This window comes from Capra hircus, chromosome 8 (genome assembly GCF_001704415.2).
Source record: "Capra hircus breed San Clemente chromosome 8, ASM170441v1, whole genome shotgun sequence".
NCBI classification, from domain to species: domain Eukaryota; kingdom Metazoa; phylum Chordata; class Mammalia; order Artiodactyla; family Bovidae; genus Capra; species Capra hircus.
Genome location: NC_030815.1, coordinates 103165173 through 103187188, shown reverse-complemented (window position 1 = coordinate 103187188; position 22016 = coordinate 103165173). Strand labels below are relative to the sequence as shown.

Sequence of the window (22016 nt, the reverse complement as noted above, 5' to 3'; positions counted from 1 at the left end):
TTCATTTCCTTTGTAGTCTTTTGTTTTGTATTTTGTGCATTTAAAGAAGTTCTCTATTCTAAGATGGTTAGATAGCATCACCAGTGGACTCAATGGACATGAATCTGATCAAACCCCGGTAGACAGTGAAGGACAGGGGAGCCTGGCATGCTGCAGTCCACGCAGTTGCAGAGTTGAACACAACTTACTGACTGAACAACAAATTCTGAGAAGGGGTCTATGAGCTTCTCCAGCCTGCCAAAGGGGTCTAAGGAACAAAATAAAAGGTTAGGACTCCAGGATAGAGGGATTTCAAAGGAAGCTTTGTACTCTGCCATCCTAGGATTCCAAGTATCTATTTCCCAAGGGCCCTACCATGAGCATAACTATGAAATTAAATTTGCTGAACGTATTGCCTTTTTTTTCCAATCAGGAAATACATCCAGGCCGCGGCAGCCCTTCCAAACTCCCGGGCTTCCCACAGAATGCGCTCGAATGACACTGGAAAGGTTTCAAAAATCCAGTCCTCCCCTGCTTTAATTCCTTTCTTCCCCCCAACAGATGTTGCAGGCCTGGTGAGGAAGCTCCTCGTGTGCGTGACTCTCAGCAGAGTCAAATTCTCAGCAGAGACAAATTCTTCTGGGTCCCCAGCATCATTCCCCTTCCAGCTCGAGGCAGCCCCTGGCTGGGTTCAGAGGATGGGGTCCTTCTTTAAAGGAGTGGATGAGACTGCTACCTTCTGACCTGACCTACAAGCCCAGAGCTTATGCTTCCAGGAGGCGCCGGGCTGCAGAGGAGGGCCTAAGGCTGGTCATCCACTCATCAGCCTCCAGTGCCAAGGGCCCTGGACCTCAACACTGAAGGTTATGTTTCTCCAACTTCCTTTTCAGTGATCACGTGCAACCTCCTCTCCGCTTCAGACCCTGGCCTGACTTCCAGCATAGCCAGAGCCACTGATGTGAGTTTTGTTTTCTTTATAATTTAGGGATGCCTGGACTGAGAGCCCCTGGCACGCGACTCTGCTTCTCTGCTCTTCCGGCCCTCCCGTTATATGGAGCATGGGTGGTGACTGTGAAAGGGCTCTTCCACTTTGCACATTCTGGGAACAAAGTCACGTAACGTCTTTTGGGCGAGTGCCCCCAGAACATCTGCAGAGTCAGGCTGTGGGGAAGAACCGTGGGGACTGAGATCCATGGCTTTCTCAGGCAGTGACCTCACCTCCCTAAGAGCCAGAGTTTGTCCATGTCAGTGAAGTGGGGTGATGAGCCGTTTAGGGTTAGATAACCCTAACCTGACCACTCCAGCTGGGGTTGGGGATGAATGAGCTCCATGTATGTGCTTCTCACAGCTAAGCCCTCAGTAGAGGGAGCCAGTAGGGTCTGAGACAGCGGTGACTCACCTGCTCGCCCACAGGCCCCGGCCGTCCAGCATCGCCTGGCTCGCCCTGCAGAGAAACAGAGGAGGGTCACTCGGGAATGGGTGGCAGGAGTCCAGGCCTCCCAGGAGACACCCAGGTCGACTGGCCTTAGTCCCCTCTAGTGGGGATGAACCAAGAAACTCAACTGCAGTCTGGCCTTGGAAACTCCAAACAAATGGTAGGGACAAGGGACGCTGGGACAAAACCTCCTCTGGCCCCAGGGATGATCCTAGTCATCATTCCCTTGGAGAGGCCCTGGGCAGGTTACCTGGCATGGGGTCTATATCTCATCTGGGACCCCCATCAACCCACGGCATTCAGTGGGAGATGGAAACTGAAGCTCACAGAGGTCACACAGCGAGCTGGAAGTAGGGCTAGAGCTGGAACTTGGGTCTGACGGATGGAGATCCTGTGCTGCAACAGGGTGAGCAGGGAGCTGGGGAATCAGGGCACTGGATTCTCAGAGCTCTGCCACCAGCTCACAAGTGACACGGAACAGTCTCGTTTCTTTCTCTGGGCTCGGCGTCCCCACTCATAAATAAGGAAAACAGAACTCATTTGCCTTCAAGCTCTCATGTGCACTGTGCTATGTCGCGTCCGTCATGTCCAACTGTGACCCCATGGACTGTAGCCCACCAGGCTCCTCTGTCCATGGGGTTCTCCAGGCAAGAATACTGAAGTGGGCTGCCATTTTCTCCTCCAGGGGATCTTCCCAAGGATCAAACCCTCGTCTCTTATGACTCCTGCACTGACAGGCGGGTTCTTTCCCACTAGCACCACCTAAGAAGTCCCCAAGCCCTCACACTGGGTGGCCTTTCAAGACCTTGCCTGTCAGCTTTACCCCAAGCTGGGGTGACTCCCACTCCTTCCGCAGCCATGGCCGCCCTGGCGAGTAGAGCCGTGGGATAAATCTGCCCAGGGCCCCATCACCACTCCCACCACAGAAACCCAGCTGGTATCTGAGGGAGAAAGGCCCAGGCCTCAGAGGGCAGGACGTGGGCTCGGACCGGCCAGGAGTTGGGCTCACAAATGGATGGCGTTCACAGTGATCCCGGCTCAAACCTTAGCCTCCCCTCCAAGTCTGCCCCCAGACCTCAGGCTTGAGACCCCCAGAGGAGCCAGACAGACACAGACTCAGAGGCCATTTCTCCTGAGAGGAGGGCACTTGGATGGCCTGGCCCCCCCTAGTTCCACCCTAACCCTCTGTGTGTTTGCCCAGCTGTCAACTCGGCCCAGCGATCCCTGCCCGGGATGGCCAGGGAAATCCAGCCTTCAAAGGGAATCCCTGCAAAGGCATTAAGCTGCCCATGTGTTGAGGAACATAATCTCCTACTGGGGCCAGTTCTTTTTCATTTTGATAACTTCCAAAAAACTGTTAATAAGTGAAATGCATATTTATGGGAGATGATGGGGAAAATACAGAAGCCCAGAGAGGGAAATGGAAATCTCTGATAATCCCACTACCCAGAGCTAACCCCCATCCACGTTCCAGCCTTTGCTCTGAGCCTTCAGGAACGCGGTTCAGCCAGCCCTGGCCACGGGCTCCTGCTGCACCATTCCACTGTGTGACCTGCTTCCCACGCGCCCACCGTCACCCCTGCAACACATGGGCATCTTCCCGTCTTGTCAACCCTCCCAGCACGCCATCTTTGGTGGCTGCGCTATGCCCCATGACTTGAACACTGGTCCCCTGGTAGACACTGAGATTCTGTCCACGTTTTCCTGTTACTCATACACACTTTGTGATAAACGGAGACCATCTCCTCTGCTTTTCACAACAGGTCAGGGATTCAGGGGTCATCCTAGGGCCTCATCGGTTGGCTCCCCCTCTCTCTTCTCCTCCCCAGGTGTTCCCTCCTCCCCCTTCCTGCCACGTCACTTCCAGGTCCCCTCACCTTCAAGCCATCTGGGCCAGGTCTTCCAGGAAACCCCTTCCTGCCAGGTTGACCCTGCAACAGGGAGGAGTGAGTGAGAGAAGCCAGGAGGGGAAGGGACACAGAGCCCCGAGGTCACCAGGCTGCCAGCTGTACTTGGGGAACCAGGGAGAGTGGTCAGCTGTGTGACCTTGGGAAGCCTCCCCTCCCAGGCTGGCTTGTTTATTAATGGGAATGATGAAAACTGCTTTCAAGGAGTGAGGAAAAGGAAGGGACTGGAACAGAAGATAAAGGACACAGGGGCATGGAGCGTTTATGCCAGTAGTTCTCAAACTGTTGTGCCGGGGTCCTCTGGGGGACCCTGAGACCCTTTCACAGGAAATTCACAGGGTCAAAACTATTTTCATAAGAATATTAAGATGTCATCTGCCCGTGTCACTCATTCTCATGAATGCAAGTGGAGTTTTCCAGAGAATACATGGCACGTGGTTTTATCCACAGATGGAACGCAGAGGCAGACTCGAGAATCCAGCTGACTCCTATTAAGCCAGACATTAAAGAGATTTGCAAAAAATGGTAAAACAATGCCACTCTTTTCGTTAGATGATTTTTGTTTTGGAAAATATAGCTTTGGGAGGAGAGGTAAAACTATTATTTTTGTTAACATGAAAAGAGTTGGTTGTTAATCTTGAATGAATTGTTTAAAGCATTTAAAATTTCTTGGTTTTAAGTACTCATGTCAATAGATGTAACCCATGTAAAGAAAAGCATTCAAGGTCCTCAATCATTTCCAAGGATATCAAAAGGTCCCAACACCAAAAATATCTACAAACTGCCAATTTATGCGATTGAGACTGCAGGTGGCTGGGCAGACACCTTTCTGGAAGACAACTTGAAGCAGTAGAGAGAAGTCAGATTCAGATTCCAGGGAGGGTATCCTGGCTTCCTGGCTGTGAGATTCTGGGATAAGTTTTTTACCTTTTTTTTTTTTTTTTTTTTTTTAATGGCTGTGACAGGTCTTAGTTGTGGCGTGCGGGCTTAGGTGCCCCTTGGCATCTTGGATTTCAGTTCCCTGACCAGGGATGGAACCCGTATACCCTCCATAAGAAGGTGGATTCTTAACCACCGGATCACCAGGAAGTTGCCTGGGCTATGCTCTTTGAGCCTGAGGGCCTTGAATGATACTAAGAAAGGCAGTGCCTTTCTCAAGGGAGAATCAAATGAATGAAAATGGACGCAATGCACCTGCACACAGTAGGTGCACAGCAGCTTCTTGCTTCTTGTCTCTCTCTTCTGGGGTCTGTCCTCACCCCCACCTTGGCAGGCCCAAGGCTCTCATAGACGACTTCTCTCCAGAGCACCACCCAGATGATGCCCGCCTGCATACAGCTGGCTCAGTACCAACAAATCCCACACCCCCAGGCCAGCAACACTCACCTCCAAGCCAGGAACCCCTGGTGGCCCCATGGGTCCCTCATCTCCCTAGGGTCAGGAGACATGAGAGAGGAGAAAAAGGAGAAAGTTAATTCAGTGGGAGTCTTGGAGAACTTGACCTGTCAGGAGGGCAAGAGGTGGGCACAGGAGAGCCCTCCCTAGATGAGAAATGGTACACCTGGGCCCCCTGCCTGGCCCCACCCAGGGCAGAGGCCTAGAGGCCAGACCACACGTGGGCTTCTGGGTGAATGGGGCTCCCCCTGTCACGTGAATGTGGTCAGTCTGGGTTGGCAGTAGTGCTGGACAGGAAAGCCAAACCCTATCATATGCTGTTTGAGCAGAGCCCCAGACTGCAGCTCAAAGATACAGGCTCTGTTCCGAGCTCTGCCGTTTACTCGGTGGCAGATGTTAGCTGCACCATGCCTCAGTTTCCCCATCTGTAAAATGGAGCGGGACAGAGAGTATCGTCTTAAACACTGATAAGTACCACTCTGCTTGACCCTCCAAATTGTATGTCATTGTTTTATAGTTAGGTTAATCATGTTCCCATGAGTTAGAGTTACTTGCTCAGTCGTGTCCAACTCTTGGCGACCCCATGGACTGTAGCTCGCCAGGCTCCTTCCTCTCTCCATGGGATTTCCCCAGCAAGAATACTTGAATGGGTTGCCATTTCCTTCTCCAGGGGATCTTCCCAACCCAGGGATCGAACCCAAGTCTCCTGAATTGCAGGCAGACTCTTAACTGTCTGAGCTACCAGGGAAGCCCCATTGCAAATGGGGACTTGCAAATGTAATTATCTTTTATTTTTTTGTCTGGCTATTGATTGTGAAAACTGATAAACATCTTTACTATTGTGATTATGTTTAAACAAACAAACAAACAAACCCACTGATGAGTAACCTGAGTTCCTGGAGGACAGCCATGATCTCTTATTCTTTTTTGACACCACGACCCCCAGCATCACTCAGGATGGGTGTGCCCAGGGTCTAGTGGGTGTGTGGTTTGGGAAGGCAGGGAGGAAGGCCTGAGAGGGGGTAACAAATGGAGGCGTGAATGAATGGACGAGTGGACAGATGAGTCAATGGAGATGTGAGTGAGTGGTAAGCATATTGAGAGTCTGCTTCAGTGATAATGTTGTAATGTGAGCGTCAACGGGAGCACAGGCTGGTGCCATCTTTCCCTCCCACCCTCCTGCCCACTTCCCACCCATGGAGATGCCTCAGGCCCTCCCGCAGGCTCAGGGAGCTTCCAGACTAGCCCCTCTGGCATGCCAGGCCTAACCAAGAGGCCCCCTCCAGAGCCCACTCCCCCCGCCCTAGCTTCCAGGAAAGCAGCCCCACGTGGCAGCTCACAGGGCCAGTACTGGGACCCCGCCAGACCCAGAACCAGCCCGAGAAGGGATCCATGTCAGCCAGATGCCTGCCTGTGGTCGCAGTGAGTCGGGGCCTCCTGCACCCTCCCCCCAGGGCTGCGTCATGGGAGCTCCGGGGCCTGAGCCAAGGTGTGCTGGGGAGGGCCTTGCACATGGGAAAAACCTGGGGCCAGCCCATGGGGTGGCCAACTGCCCTCCAGCTGGTGCTCCAACAGGCCCGAGGAAATCATCAATCCCCCTCACCACGAAAGAATCAGTAAGCAAATCTTCAGTCTGTCACTTACTAGCTGCATAAGTCACGTCATTCTCCCAGGAGGCCCCCGGCAGCCCCCAGGAGCCCAGAAGTTAAACAGCATGGGGTCCATGCCAGGAGCTTTGGGCTCAGTGGACTCGGGTTCGAACCCTGATGCTGCCTGCCACTAACCACAGGGAGCTGACATAGTCTATGCCCTTGAGAGTCAGGACCTCCCCTGAGCTGAGATGCCCTCCCTCCTACAGCAGCGCCCCAATAAACTCTGCTACTGTGAGAAGAAGCGGTGACAGTGGCTCCTAGAGAGCAAACCCCAGGGCAACGGCGTGGCCGTGATGGGAGTGACCTGCCAGCCAGGCCAGGACAGACGAGAACCCTGGGAGGGTCACAGGGAAGAGCTAAAAGGATGAGCTGGAGGGCGAGCCTGAGGTGGCCCTGGGCCCTGTGTCTCCTGACCAAGGGCCCCTGGAACTCAGCTAAGGTCTCCAGGACCCAGGGGAGAGCAAGCTAGCGGCTGGGGTGGGGGGCGGGGATGGGTGGAGGCAGGGTCAGACAGTCTCACCTCGGGCCCCAGCTGCCCACGGGGTCCTGGCAGGCCTCGAGCTCCAGGCTTACCCTGGTGAGAGGGAACAGACAGCGGGCTCAGAGGTGGCACCTCCGTCTCCACCACGGGCGGGGGAGACTCCCGCTGGCTTGGAATCAGGCCTGTGGTTTGCATAGAGCGGTCAGCCTCATCAGCTGGAGCTCTCCTGGGCAGGGACTCACCTTCACGCCTTCTGGGCCGTTGTCCCCGGGGGGGCCAATGTCTCCAGGGAATCCCTGAAAGGAAGCAGAGAGCTGGGGTCACCCAGGGGGACTACGTAGGGAAATGTGAAGACCATAGGTCTTGGAGGGGGACCGACCTGGGTCTCCATCTCATCCTGCAGGGGAGATGACCCTGGGTAGGTCAGTTATCATGGTTCTAAAACAAAGAATCAGCCCCTACACTTCATAGAGGTGCTGAGAAAATGAGGCAGGACAGTTCAGGAAGATCCTGGCGTAGGAACTAGCACATGCAAGGTCATCTAATCCAGACCTTCCCAAGTCTTAGGCCTGGGGCAGCCAGGGCTTCACAGCTAGCCGTCTTCTACTATGAGGAGGGCCATCCTTTATTGTGGGGGTCCTGTATATTCTGGGTTTGCTGTGACTTTGAAAGGCTAGAAAAGCACAGATCTATAAGTATGAGCAACTATCGGAAGTAGAAATCCCCAAGGTAACCTTGGACTCTGCCCCACACCACCATTGAAAGTTCACTGCTCCCAAGCCATTCCTACGGATGACTGCAGTGGAAGCTTCTTTGGGACATGGAGCAGAATCTCTTTCCTCCCCCCGCAGAAAGGACCAGACTTCTCTGTCCCTTCAACTGCCCCTAGTCAGGGGCCCCAGGGCCCTCAGTCTGGCTGCCTCCAACTGCTAGCTTTCATTGTTGGTGATCACTAGGATATCCGTGAACTGACCAGCAGAGTCAGTGTAAGAACATCCCCTCCCTTGTTTTAGGTATAATATCTCTGTTAAATCAGCCTAGAACCCCATTTGCTTTCAGGGCAGACCCACTACTCCCTCAGTTGCCTGCCAACCAGAAACCAAAGCCTTTGAATATGAGTCCCTACAGCCAGGATGCTCCCCGACTTCACCTTAGTAAGTGGCTTTATTTTCTTCCTCTTTTGAGGTTTTGGTAACTCTCGTTAGATTCCAGCTCCACCATCCTCTCACCCTTCTCACTAGCGAAGGCAAGTCTGGTCTTGAATTTGGAGTTAACACAGGAAGCCAAAGACCCACATCTTTTTCTTCAAATCGAGAGGCTCAAAGTCCCATTTTGCCACCGATTCACTGTGCGACCCCAGGCAGGTGTCTAAGCCTGTCTGGGCCCTGGCTTCTGCATCTCCAAAATGCTAACTATAAAAATCACCAAACAAGGCTGTTCTGAGGCTTGAAGAGAATAAGGTGAGTGCACCGCTGAGTTCGGTATTTGGCATCTGGTAAGCACTCAATAAAAAAATCTACAAGCCAAAGGGTTTTGGGTCCCGGGAAAACAAAGCTGCTTGGGGTGGGCCTGTCTCCAGGGAGAATTTGAAGGAGGCCAGGACGCTGATCAAATTCTGGTATCACACAAATCAGACCCACTAATGAATGAAAGAGCTGATTCACTCCAGGGCTAGGGAGTAGAAGCTGCACCCATGGTCTCAGAAAGGTGACAAAGACCCCGGAAGGTGCTGACAGGCTCATCGGCTTCTGTCTTCAGCTAAGCAGAACCATCTTCTGGATGCTGAGTCCGCCAATCCAAATAGAACCCAAAGATGGGGGAGGCAGACCCCAGAGCTGTCCAGGGACCCGAGAGGGAGCCAAAGGGCAAAATGAACTTCTTTGCTACAAGTAGCAGGGCGACCCTGAGGAGGCCACCCCCACCCTGCTCAGTCACTCAGCCCCTCCTCTGCAAAGGGTGGTTGTGACTGTCTCCCTCGCTGGTCGTGATGGCCGTTCAGCCAGCTACCATCCCGAAGATACGACGCAGCCTCCTGGCACGAGGCAGGGCTTAATAAAACGAGGGAGCCGGCTTTCCACCCGCACTGGCCAGACTGCTGGGAAACCCGGCCTCTCAGAGAAGTCTTTTTCCACAGTGACCAGGGGAAGGAATCAGGGCCATGGAAGAGAGGCCAAGTCCATTTGTCTAAAGATAGGACTGTGTCAAGGCCAAAGTCAACACAGTGGAAAGCAGGACTTGTGGCTTTTAGGAAACACTCCCTCATCCATCCGGGCGATACCAGGAGTGATCTTTGGAAGGATGGACCAGACTTCTGTCTCCAAGACCTCAGGGATGTGCAAGACGCCAGGCCAGGGAGGTGTGACATAGGGGTGGGGTGGGGACTAGGGCTGACCTAGACCCCCTAAGATAGACGGCAGTCCCCCAGCACTGCTTACCCTGTTCTCCAGAGCTGGTCCCCGTACTGAGGGCGAGGCATTGGGCGGGGGAGCGGGAAGAGGAGTTCAATCAGCTGCCCAGCTGCCTCGCTCTTTTGTACAGAAATACCAGTGATGGACATTTAACATACCTGTGCTCATTATCACATGTGTCAGAAACTCGGGTTCTACTGACTCAGCTGTAGTAACCATGTTAATTGCTTAATCTGTCTGTCGTGACATCTTCTCCATTCAAACACCAGAATCTTACTCTTGTTTCTTGCTCCCTGTACCTGTGAGCTCTGAGCCCTGCACCTCTCCAGGATGGCTGTATGTAGCTGGAAAAGTTCCAGGGCTCAGAGGGGTAGAGAATGCGGGCAGCTCCCGTGAAGGGTCCAGGCAGCACAGCTCAGAGGGTTTTCCTGATGCTTCTTTCTGGAAACTGTAAAGGCAGCCATGGAGCTGGGAAGGGAGTCTGAAGCCAGCTGCTGCCCCACTGCCTTTGTGAGCCCCCAGCGAAGCCAGGAAACCGAGGAAGAAAAGGAAAGATTGATACTCTAGGAATTTCTAATCCCGTCTTTCAATTGCTGTGTGACCTCAGGCAAGTCTCTCCCTGTCTCTGAGCCTTGGTTTCCCAAGGACAACATGCAGTAACAGTCAGACACAGAGAAATAGGGCATTAAATACCTCAGGTCCGGGGTGCCCAGGAAACCCAATGGATCCTTTGTCTCCAACTTTGCCCTGTGGAAGAGAAGAGATTAGAGGGGAGGCAGGGGTAAGCGAGGGCCCACCTTTCCTGGATCCCTTGTATTACGCCCCAACCTGGGGATGGTTGGAAAAATCAGGAGAACATGAGTGAAATCTGCCCAGACAACTACAAGAAGTTACTGTTCAAGCCCTAACTCCTACTCTTCCTGGGCAAGTCACTTCACCTTTGAACTTTACTTTCCCCATCTGAGAAATGGGAACAATAACAATTCTCTGACTCCTGGGGTTGTGGACAGTCTTTTAAAGAGACACAGCACAGGAAGGATCTGATGCATGTGTGACTGCATGCTAAGTTGCTTCAGTCACATCCAACTCTTCGCGACCCTATGGACTGTAGCCCACCAGGCTCCTCTGTCCATGGGATTCTCCAGGCAAGAATACTGGAGTGGGTTGCCATGCCCTCCTCCAGGGGATCTTCTCGACCCGGGGATCGAACCCATGTCTCTTTAAGTCTCCTGCACTGGCAGGAGGGTTCTTTACCACCAGCACCTATGGGAACATTCAATAAATAAATGACATCCACTGCTATTGTTGATAACATTACTATTATTTACAAGACACTGGGAGCCCTGATTCTCACCAGAGCTCTGCCAATGCCTGATGCCTGGGTATGCTGCTGCCCCTCTGGGCCTCAGTGCCCTCATCTGTAAAAGGGGCGAATCTCCATTTCTACTCTGCTTTACTTGCCTCCCAGTGCTGCTGCGGGAGGAAACGAGGTCCTGGATGTGAAGGCATCTCTGGCCACATTCCATGACCATTTGGACACCATGAGCCTGAGGCTCTAGAAGCAGAAGGTACTCACCACAGGCCCTGGCTTCCCCCGTGCGCCGGGGAACCCTGGCAAGCCCTGGCTCCCCTGAAAAAGATGCAGAGTGAACTGGGGTTAGCAACGCCCAGAAATGGCCAGATGGACAGCTGCTTGGTCACCCTGCCGGCCCGAGGCCTGGGCAACACCCGCTTTTTGGGGGAGGATGAGCCCTCTGCTTGCAAGCTCCAGCTTGGCAGCCCTGTAGGCTGGGACCCAGGGATGCAAGGGTGAAACGGCAGCTCCTGTCCTCACAAGGTCATCTGGGACCCCGGGACCCCAGGGCCACCGAGCAGGCACTGCTGCTGTGCCTGTGATGCCTGGGGAAATCTGGAGACTGGGGCCCAGCTGCAGAGGCAGCCAGGCCTGCGTGGCTCACAACCCGGAGACATCGAGGCTGGGTCAGGACAGGCCAGCCAGGAGGGAGGGGAGAGGAAGAGGGAGAGCTGGCCAACATCTGGGCCTCGTTGACTGGCTGGGAGAACTCCAGATGTGGCCACATGGTGCCGGACACAGGCGAAGAGGAGCTGGCCTGGCAGGCAGCCTGGGATCCTCCGTCATCCTGGCCAGCCACTCACTCAGACGTATCTTTTTAAGTGTTCACCGTCCTGCGCAGGACCCTGGCCTGAGACCCTCTGGGCCAGCCAGGGGCCCTATTCTGGGGAACCTGCTGTCTGGCCATGGGCACAGCACCAGTCCCCATGAGCCAGGGAAGAGACGTGCTGCTGCAGGTGAGGGGCACTCAGAAAGGGGCACAGCAATTTCCTGAGCAGGTAGAGAACACGGCATCCATGTGGAGCTTTGGGGTGGGGCTGGGCCGTGCCCAGATGGGGCGGAGGGTGTGCCCAGCGAGGCGGCTGCGTGTGCCCACTTGGTGCAGTGAGGAGGTCAGTGGGACTGGGGCTCAGGGCTGGAAGGGTGAGGGGCAGGAATGTCAGAGGGGCCTGCACGCTGGCGGCCCAGGTGCAGGGGCCAGGAGCTGGGACTCCACTCTGGGGCAGTGAGGAGCCGTGGATGAGCACGGAGTAGAGCTGGGCCCTCGGCACACTTTTGTGCCAGTGAGGAAGACAGGCTGGGAGGGATGTGGCTGGGGCCTGGGAATACGTCAGGAGGCCGCTGTGAAGTCCAGAGAAGGGACAACAACGAGAGGGTGGATAGAAGATGGAGGAGACAGGATGGTGGGGAAGGATGCCACCTTCCAGGTGGGTCCCGGCCCATGTCAGCCCTTGGGAAAGAAGCCAGCGCCACAGAAGAGCAGGGCGGGGGGGCAGGAGGTGAATGTGCAGGAGTTACCTTGTCTCCTTGGAATCCGGCATCTCCTGACACACCTGGAACCCCTTGTTCACCCTAAATACACACCAGCAAAGAAGGTTACGATGGAAACCATGGTGAGTTCTGGAAGCCTCCCCCACATCCAGACCCAGTGGCGAGGTACAGCTTTGCCGAGGCCGTTCCCCATGTCGATCCACCCAGCAGCAGCCTTGTTAGAGAAAAGGGCAGCCCCCAGCCCCAGAGGAGCCTGGGTTGGGAAGGTGGGCCCCCTCCGGGGACAGAGCCAGCTTAGCTGCAGGTCTGCCTGGGGTTGCTCAGGTGGCTGAACACTCCACTAACAGAAGCTAAGCAGCCCTATGTTGCCTGGCCTTGGCGGGAGATCAGACACTCGTGGGTCAAAGGAACCATGTCTCCATCCTCCAACCTCTTCATCATCAACTGACGTCACATGGAAGAGCGTGCAGCTTGGACGGCGTCCCCGTATCGCCGTGGGTTCAGAGCGCTTGCACTTGTTGCTCGATATTTTTCACTGTCAGGTTGTGAGTTGTCACATCTTCCTTCTGTGGGAGTTTCTGTGCCAGCGATCGGCTTCGGTCTACATCTAATTAACTGCTTTGAATCAGCTATAGCATGAGAAACCAGAAAGCTTGGCTCATTAAGACTACGTGTCAACAGCAAGTAAACTGGTCTCGAGTTAAGTCTGGGTGTTTCCCTTTTCAGATGACACATTGCATGGAGTTGGTCACACTGATTCTGGCTGTCAGAGGTCTCTCCTGCCCCCTCCCTGTACTCAACCACATCCTGGCAAATGAGCTGTCACAGAACCAGATTGGGAGGTTTCTCCTTGGAGCTGGAACTGTCTCACACAGCTCTCATCCTTTCCAGCTTTCCATGTTGGTACGTTGGCCCCAGGACTCAGAAAACATTCACAGCCCTGGCAGCAGTTGGATGGATGGGGAGAAAAACCCAAGAAGAATGGAGAATCTTAGAGAACTCATGTCGTGCAGCTAAGGCCATGATCCAACAGAACTTCCTCGGGAGAACAAAAGCCAGAATTTTTTTTTTTTTAATAAAAAATAAAAGTGCGTGTGTGTGTGTGTGTGTTTTTTTTAACTTACTTTGGTTTTTCCAATTTGGAAAATCTTATACAATATCCCAGAGTTTTAGGAACTTAGGAACATTTTTTTTTTTAATGTCCAAAGAAGGAGTAAGATGGTTTTTAAAAAAATGGTTCAAAGGCCCCTAAAAAATCAGGACAAGGGATCTGGAGAAAGCTGGGCCTGGAGCAGAAGCCTGGGTTCCAGAATGTATCTCCATGGGGGGAGAGGGAGCCAGGTGGTGGCAAACAGGACTGAGGCCAGGCTGGTTCATGACAATCTGGGATTCTAGGCAGGATGACCGCGGAACATGAGGGGTGGCTCTGTCATCCCAGGGTGGGGCCAGAAGGTGGAGTGGAGTGAGGAGGGGCTGATAAGAACACTGCTCCCCCAAATATTATGACCCTATTCTAGCCAAAGAAGCAGAAAAGAGATTTCTTTTTCTTTTCTTTTCTTTTTAACTCTAAAGACTTATTTGATTTTGCTGAGATCTGTGAGCAGGAAAATAATTTCCGGCTTTTACATCTCTCGATGTCCCAGGCAGCACCAGTCAGCAAGCCAGCCGAATTCTATGTAACACGTTTATTTCCATGTTCCTGAAGAAACAGTGAGCTGGAGGCCAGCTCTGCAAAGGGCCTATAAAAAGCTCCCTGCCTACACTCCTATTTCCACCCCCCCTCCGCTTCCTTTCACCTTGTCCATGACTTCAACATTTCCAGAGTGCTGATGACTCAAACCACGGGGTAAACAGGTAGCTATGGGGAAGCCCCCGCCTCCAACAGAAAGCCCCTATGTCTCCAGAGGGCATGCTGTGGAAGAGGGGGCTTAGCAACCAGCAGGGCAGAGCCAGAGGGCAAAGCTGAGTGGGGAGGGGTGGGGGCGGTGGAGGGAGGGGCAGCTGGAGGGTTGGGCGTGAGGGAGGAGACGGGGGAGGTGGAGACAGACACAGACTGGGGTGAGCACCGCCCGGCTGGGCACCAGGGGTGGGAGTGGGCAGGGCAACCCGGGATGCTCATTTCAGCCCAGCAGCTCTAGTTTTTCTAAGAGTCCAGGCTCTGGGCTGGCTCCTACAGATCACTGAGTTTCCTTTGAAGAACCTCTTCTCTTTGGGTCTGTTTCTCCAGTTGTGACATGTAGGCACTGGAGGAGGTGACCTCTAACGACCTCATCGACTCTGCCCTTCTGACCTGTCCTGCTTCAGGGTGGAGGTCTCTGCTGGCAGGCGCTGGGGTTCAAATCCTGATGATATGTACCAGCTGTGCGTGCTCAGCAAGCTTCCCATCTCGTAGAGGGGTGGAGGATGGGCGAGCTAAGCCCTGGAGAACACTTAGAGGGGGACCAGTGTTGGTCTCTGCTCCTGTTCCTCGAACTTAGGAGGAGCAGGGTCATCTGAAGACAGGTGCAGGGAGCACGGCCCCGGAGCAGGTGAGCGGCTCTTATCTGCTCAGGCTTATGGAAACTTGGATGCTGCCCCAAAGCTCTCCCACGCTCCCTCTGTGGGGCCTGGCTTGTCATGAGGCTGCAAGGGAGGGCAGGAAGAAGGCCACAGAGCCGAGCACTTCTCTTCACTTGGATGCTGCAGGGCCCAGGCCAGGTGCTGCCCCTCTCTGGGCCCCGGGGTCCCACCGACCCAACTCCAGCTCTGGTTTGGCCCAGGGCTGGCTCAGCAGTGGAACTGTGGCAGACACATGGCAAGGGTGCCACCCCGCGCCCACCCCCGGCACAGCTGGGAGGAACGCCGGTCAGGGGCTCAGGTCCGCCCTGGCTTTTCTGTTGCACTTTCAGACCCTGGGATTGGGCTCCCAATTCCAGTCTTGACAGTGGATGTGGATTTGTTTCCTCCTATGCCATCACCCCTGCCCTGGGGCCCATCATCTCAGCTCCACTTCTCCTATCTCTCCATCCCCACCCTCTGCATCCTGTGGCTTTGACCTCAAAGCCTGGACGCTAGCCTCAGCTTTGCTCCCCAAATTCGGAGACCTGCCTTAACTCACCCCTAACCCAAGTTTCAACAGCCTCAGCCCCCTACTCTGTCTGCCAAGATCTGCATGCTTCCAGAACCGTCTGCCTGAATCCCACCCAGAGTTACAGGGAAGAAGTTGGGGAGCACAGATTTAGGGAGGGCCAGAGAGGAGGCAGAAGTGCAGGGGAGTGGACCTGGCGAGAAATCAGCAGCAGCGCCCAGGCGGAGGGAATTCGCATGCAGATGAAACACAGTGCAATAAGGGAGTATTCAGATCACCTTATCACCTTTCAGTCCGGGTTCCCCCACGTTTCCCATCAGTCCCTGCAAGACAGAGGCCGGGGCTCAGCTGTGACGGAGGGTAAAAGCCCCAGAAGTCAGGATCCCTGGCGTAAACCCATTGGCTTGCTGCAAGACCCTGTGCTGAATGCTCCAGCCCAGGGCTCAGTTTTCTCATCTGTAAAAGGAGGCAATGAGCCCCGGCCCAGTGGGCGATGGTGTGGCACGTAGGACCATAAGAAAGGATGGCTGATTTGTGAATCACAGAGCTCTGGACACATCCAGGGGAGAAGGGCGCTAATGGGGGAAACGGCCTTCATGAGCTGTGTCACACGCTTGTTAGCCAAATGGAATCGTCCCTGGAACGTGGCCCTGGCAGCGTAAGCCCACCTTTCGCCTGCACACCCATCCCACTCAGGAATGTCCTGAGCTCACTGGCTTGCTGTTATAGTTTCTGTCCCCCTAGTGATGTTCTGCACTGGACTTTCAGTGCCCTGAGGTCCAGAACCATGTCTGACTCATGCTCAGCTGGGGGACTGCTGTCCAATAAAGATGTCTGGCATAAATGACATGCACACGATGTTTGGCTCTCAGGACTGAGAAGCATTGAGCCCCTGATCTGCCACGTTCCACCCCAGCACCCCTCTGAGTACACTCCCCCAACATTGTGTCAGGGTACCCTTCTTTCTAAGCTGAAATGAGTCAGGGGGTGCCTGGCTGGGATGAGACTCAGAGTAAAGAAAGGTTTCTGTTTACCTTCATGCCCTTGGGTCCTGGGTAGCCAATCGGACCCAATGTTCCCATGTCGCCCTGGGAAGAGAAAGAGAAGGCAGCAATAAGAGGTTGGCCTGGGAAGAATTCCAAGGATGCAAACCCCCTCCGTATCCCTGGGTTGATCTTGTAATTAGGCGTGTTCGCCTCCACCGAAATACTGGAGTTAACTTCACAGAGGTCCTCTCCCAAGCTCATGCCTTGATTGGTGCCCCTCCCTCTATCTCTTTTCACCTCACGCTGGATTCTTCATATCCCCTACTAGCTTAAGGCAGGGGTTCCCAAGCTCCAGGATTTAATGCCTGATGATCCAAGGTGGAGCTGATACAATAATAATAGGGATAAAGTGCACAATAAATGTAATGTGCTTGAATCATCCCGAAACCATCCTGCCTCCCCGGTCCATGGAAAAATTCTTCCAGGAAGCCCAGACCCTGGTGCCGGAGAGGTTGGGGACTGCTGAGCTAAGGGATTCAGGGCATTTCATTGGGCTTCTGCGGTCCTCAGCCTCCTGATCTATAAAATGCAGAAGATGAACCCTCCCCTCCGACAGCTGCTGAAAAGGCAAAATAAGCACACACAGAGGCTTCAACTCCTCTAGCTCAGTGAGGGGCAGGAATTTCTGCTTCCAGAGGCTGGGCCCTCTTCTTGGGACAGGAGCAAGGAAGGAGTGGGGCTGTCAGTCACAGACACCAGAGTTGCAAACGGACCCCGTAGGACACTAAGATCAGTGGGTAAATCCTGGACCACAGGTTGGAGACCCAGCATCACATCAGATCAGCCTGTTCAAGGTGGGAGCAGGGCATGGAGTTCATTCACCCCGGAGAGTCACATTCACTGAGGGCTGGGGAAAGGCTGGGAGGCGGTCAGCACATATCAAGGCCAGACCACTCGGTCCCATCTCTCCTTCGAGGCTCACTCACTCATTGTGAGATTTCAGAACTGAACCTCTCCATGCCTCAGGTTCCTCATCTCCAATAGGGACTAATACTCTGTACCTCCTGGAGTTTGGAGAAGCAGTTGACTTACATGGATAAAGTACTTGGCACAGTCTGGAGGCATTTTTGGCAGTTATAACTGAAGAGGTACTACTGGCATCTCATGGGTGGAGGCCCCACAACAAAGGGTTATCTGGCTTGGGGGACTTCCCTGGTGGTCCAGTGGCTAAGACTGGGTGCTTCCAATACAGGGGGCCCAGGTTTGATCCCTGGTCAGGGAACTAGATCTCACATACCACGACTAAGTGTTCACAGGCTGCAACTAAGCCCCAGCACAGCCAAGTCGATAAATGAGTATTAAAAAACAATAAAGTCATGACCAACCTAGACAGCATATTAAAAAGCAGAGACATTATTTTGCCAACAAAGGTCCGTCTAGTCAAGGCTATGGTTTTTCCAGTGGTCATGTATGGATGTGAGACTTGGACTATAAAGAAAGCTGAGCACTGAAGAAGGGATACTTTTGAACTGTGGTGTTGGAGAAGACTCTTGAGAGTCCCTTGGACTGCAAGGAGATCCAACCAGTCCATCCTAAAGGAGATCAATCCTGGGAAGGATTGGTTCATTGGAAGGACTGATGCTGAAGCTGAAACTCCAATACTTTGGCCACGTAATGCAAGTACTGACTCATTTGAAAAGACCCTGATGCTGGGAAAGATTGAAGGCAGGAGGAGAAGGGGACGACAGAGGATGAGATGGTTGGATGGCATCACCGACTCAATGGACATGAGTTTGGGTGAACTCTAGGAGTTGGTGATGGACAGGGAGGCCTGGCGTGCTTCAGTCCATGGGGTCGCAAAGTCGGACACAACTGAGCGACTGAACTGAACTGAACTGAAAAACCAATAATTATTTGGCTCAAATGTCAATAGTGTTGAGGCGAGAAACCCTGGTCTAGAGTGAGGGGGTGCACCCTCTTTCCCTGCAGGTTCCTCACTTCCTGCCCTGCCCTACCACTACAGCCCTCAGCCACAGCCATCAAATTAAGCCTTCGCCCAGAGAGAGGGAGCCCCTGAAGTACTCTCTTCACTCCCTTTTCCATCCTCTGTGACTGAAGTGCGTGTCTGGCTGCTGTGTGAGCTCCACCAGTGTGCTTGACCTCTCTGGGCCTCGGTTTCCCATTCTCTGAGTCAGGCTCCATGGAAGCCCCTGGAAAGCACTCCGAAGCACTAAAGGAATGCAGCCTGTCCCAGGTGGCCAGGCTCAAGAACCGGCTCCTGTGGGAGCTGCCTGGAGCTGGCTCGGAGGGAGGCTGGCAGAGAATGGGACATCACGTTCCTGCCGACTCCTGTGGAAGGAAGGGCAGCGATGGAGGGAAACACGCAGAGCTCAGAGACCGCAGCTGGCCTGGCTGAGGCAATGCTGAGTCTCACCGCGCCCCCCGCCACCACCCTCCTGAACCCACCTGACTGGGTGAAACCAAACCTTCTCTCTGAGCCTTTGCCAAGGAGTTCTGCTTTCAGTTCCCATCAAGTAATCTTAAGAAAGGGAGCGCTCAGTTAGGGTGATCACAGCAACACAGATGATACTCGGGAAGGCTCCACGCTGTGCACTTCATACGCCTCAGCTCCGTCACTGCTCCAGACCGCCCTTCACGGTCTGCCTGATCTCCCCGTTTTACAGATGAGGAAACTGAGGCTCTGAGAGGTGAGGGCTTGAGCAAGTCACAGAACTCAGCAGAGCTGGGATTCACATTGGGTAGTCTGTCCCCAGAGTTTCTAAGCAATTCTGAAGTAATCTTGGGAGAGAAGAAGCCAGGATTGCAGGCCGGACAGAGGCTGGAGGGAAGGACAGCCAGCTCCTCAGTTAGGTCCAGTTCAGTCGCTCAGTCGTGTCCAACTCTTTGCGACCCCATGAACCGCAGCACGCCAGGCCTCCCTGTCCATCACCAACTCCTGGAGTTTACTAAAACTCATGTCCATTGAGTTGGTGATGTCATCCAACCATCTCATCCTCTGTCATCCCCTTCTCCCCCTGCCTTCAATCTTTCCCAGCATCAGGGTCTTTTCCAATGAGTCAGTCCTTCACATCAGGTGGCCAAAGCTCAGAGAAGAGTATTTCAGCTCTTTGGACGCTTTGTCTGGTCCCTCCCCGGCTGCACCGCCCCCACCCTGCTTTTCCTGGAGGAAGGGAACAAAGGGTGGCCACCCAGAGTTCCCCGCGGTGGTGCACGCACAGACAAGGTCCTCTGAGGCAGAGGTTCTGATGGGGGCCAGGGTCTTGAACAGAGTGGACCAGCCAGCAGCTCTGGGAACATACGCTCCCTCTTCCCCAGTCCAGACCCGATGGCAGCTTGTTGCGTGGAGGCTGCATTCAGTACAAGCCTGACCGACGCATGTAGGCACCCCACATGCACGCACCACCCTTCTCCAAAGGGGTCTGTGTCTGGTTGGGGGCCAGGGCCAGTGCGGGCTTCCCCTCCAAGAACCCATGGAAAAGGGGCTCTGACTGCAAGGCACATGGGAAGCAGGTGGCTGCTTGCTGAGGACAGGTCTTCTTCATGTGGGCAGGACCCCATGTTGGACTAGAAAAGCATTTGGGGGAGAAGAGAGAAAATCTCAGGCCTGCATCCCGCTCCCCCCCTACTCCGGTATAGCCCACAGATACCAGCCTGCTTTGTGCTCAGCACTCGTGGGCAGCTTGGCCAAGTGACACACAAAGTCGGGTCCCACAAGAAAGCAACAGTGAGTCACGCCCATAATCTGGAACCTGTTTCCCCGTCTGCCAGACCTCCCAGATCCTGCTCAACACACTTCACCCCTCACTTCACAGACTCCCACCAAGAATGCAACCAACCAGCCACATCCGCGACCACTGAAAGAGCTCCTGAGTGCCAGACGCCACACCAGACAGTTTCCAGCCTCATCAAATCTGTTCAGATGCTCCCTGACTGCTCACAGTTGTCCCATGTGGTCAGCACCATTGTTAGTGCCATGTCACAGATGAGAAAACTGAGGCTCAGAGTGAGGTGAAGCAAGTTCCCCAAGACCAAGCAACAGGCAGGGGACACAGGCAGGACCAGAACAGGTCTGTGTGTCGGTCGGGTCCTGCAGTCCATGTTCACAGGCCTGGGACTGACTCGGCTTACTCCAATGAAGGACCCAACGATGCCTTTCCTTATTGCTCTCATTCATGAGTGACAAGGCGTGAGGGCAGGCTTGAGATTCAAAAGCAGGTGAGAGTCCTACTCCCCTGCCCAAAAGGTCAGCAGGCGTCCAGGCTGGGGCTTGCCAGGAACCCCTGAAAGAACACCTGGGGGGCTCCCAGTGCCCACCCTCATGGGTGCGCGCAGAGCCTCCCTCCCTGTTGTTGCTCTGCTGCTGGGCATCCCTGGCCACTGCTTCCTGCACCGAGTGCTCCGCCCTGAGCTCACACTGTTCATTGCCCTCAGCACGAGCTTCACGTCCCTGACCCCACAGGCCATCATGTCCGAGCCTGACGAGACTTTAACTCATGGCCTATTCTACACCAATGACAAATGACATGAGTGCCTATGTGGCCACTGCCTGCCCGGTGCCCTAGAGGAAGCGCTCACTAAAAGGGGCTAAATCAGTGGGTGAAAAGGAAGCCCACTCACTCCTTTCTAAACCCCTCCAGGGAAAAACCTTCCCTGGAACTGCCTTTTGAAGGCAACAAGGCCTCCTTGAAACTCCAGTAGGAGGTCAGGTGCCTGGGGATGGGGACCCAGGTGACCAGCCCTGGCTCCTGTATGGTCTTCATAAGCACCGTCTCTCACACAGAAGAGCCCCTGGCACAGTCCAGTTCACATTCTCCTAAACCTGCTGTCTCCATTCACCCCTGAAGTCATGCGGAGCTGGAGGGGTGGTGCAGTGGCGAAGGGGGTGAGCTGTGAAACAGACAGCTTCAAGGCTGTGTGACCTTGGGCAGGTGCGTCAGCCTCTCTGAGCCTGTTTCCTTAACTGTACAATGGTAATCCCACTTTTCGCTCAGAGGGTTTCTGTGATAATTAAATACCTAGCACAGGGCCCGGCACATGAGGGTTTGGTAGATGTCAGCTAGCGGGGTTCCTGACCTTGTTTCATAGACAAAGAACAAAGTCAGGGGATCATTTGGTGACAGGACATGGTGGGCTTGTCCACTGTATCCCACATGCTGGGATTCGGCCAGATCACATATTCTTTGGGTCTCATTAAATGGAAAAGGCAAGATTCCCTTTGTGTCACTCTGAATACAAAAGACAGAAATCTTTGTTGAGCAGACTCTGGAATCAGGCACACTTTGCTTGAGGGCCAGCCAAAGGGATTCAATTACTCAAAGGGGGCTGCTTCAAGACTGACTCACCTCCGAGACTGCAGGGGGCCACCCAGTGGCTTTTGGGATCAGGGTGGCACAGGTCTGAGTGGCAAGCCCCACACTGGTGACCTCGGGCTCCAGCCTTCCCACCGGGGTGACCAGGCTGCTGTCTGCCTGCCTCATGCATCTCGAGGCCCCCAGCCTAATGCGTGTCAAGCACACACAGAAGCTCTGCAAATGTTCATCTGTCCTCTCTCACCCTTCCTCCCCTGCAAGGACCCAGGGCACAGGGGACATTTCAGTTTCGGTCTGCATGCAAACTGCTGCAGCTGCCTAGACCGAAGGCACTGAATAAATGTGGATCTCCACGCACATGATTGTCAGGACATGGAATTCCCATTTGCTCAGCTAGAAACCCACATCCTCTGGAAACTGTAGGTGACTCACAATCCCTCTTCCCTTTAGCTCCTGGTTAGAAAATTCCTTTTCCTCTCCAACTCTTTGGGGAGGCAATTTTTTTTTCCCCAGACACAGAAGCTGCTGTCC

At 54.1% G+C, this 22016-nt stretch overlaps 1 protein-coding gene across 5 annotated transcripts in view; it reads right to left on the bottom strand.

The window, feature by feature from the left end:
* The window catches only part of COL27A1 (collagen type XXVII alpha 1 chain), a 151534-nt gene that overhangs the window by 61055 nt on the left and 68463 nt on the right, over nucleotides 1-22016 (bottom strand). For all 5 annotated transcript variants that reach the window (XR_001918483.1, XM_018052662.1, XM_018052661.1 and 2 more), the window contains 10 exons: nucleotides 16204-16257; nucleotides 15448-15492; nucleotides 12130-12183; nucleotides 10834-10887; nucleotides 9951-10004; nucleotides 7092-7145; nucleotides 6889-6942; nucleotides 4708-4752; nucleotides 3292-3345; nucleotides 1379-1423 (listed from right to left, as the gene is read on the bottom strand). Coding sequence is in view for 4 of the 5 variants with exons in the window: in XM_018052662.1 (XP_017908151.1) it covers nucleotides 1379-1423; nucleotides 3292-3345; nucleotides 4708-4752; nucleotides 6889-6942; nucleotides 7092-7145; nucleotides 9951-10004; nucleotides 10834-10887; nucleotides 12130-12183; nucleotides 15448-15492; nucleotides 16204-16257 (513 nt within the window). In the remaining variant the exon portion in view is untranslated. The remainder of the gene's footprint in view (nucleotides 1-1378; nucleotides 1424-3291; nucleotides 3346-4707; nucleotides 4753-6888; nucleotides 6943-7091; nucleotides 7146-9950; nucleotides 10005-10833; nucleotides 10888-12129; nucleotides 12184-15447; nucleotides 15493-16203; nucleotides 16258-22016) is intronic.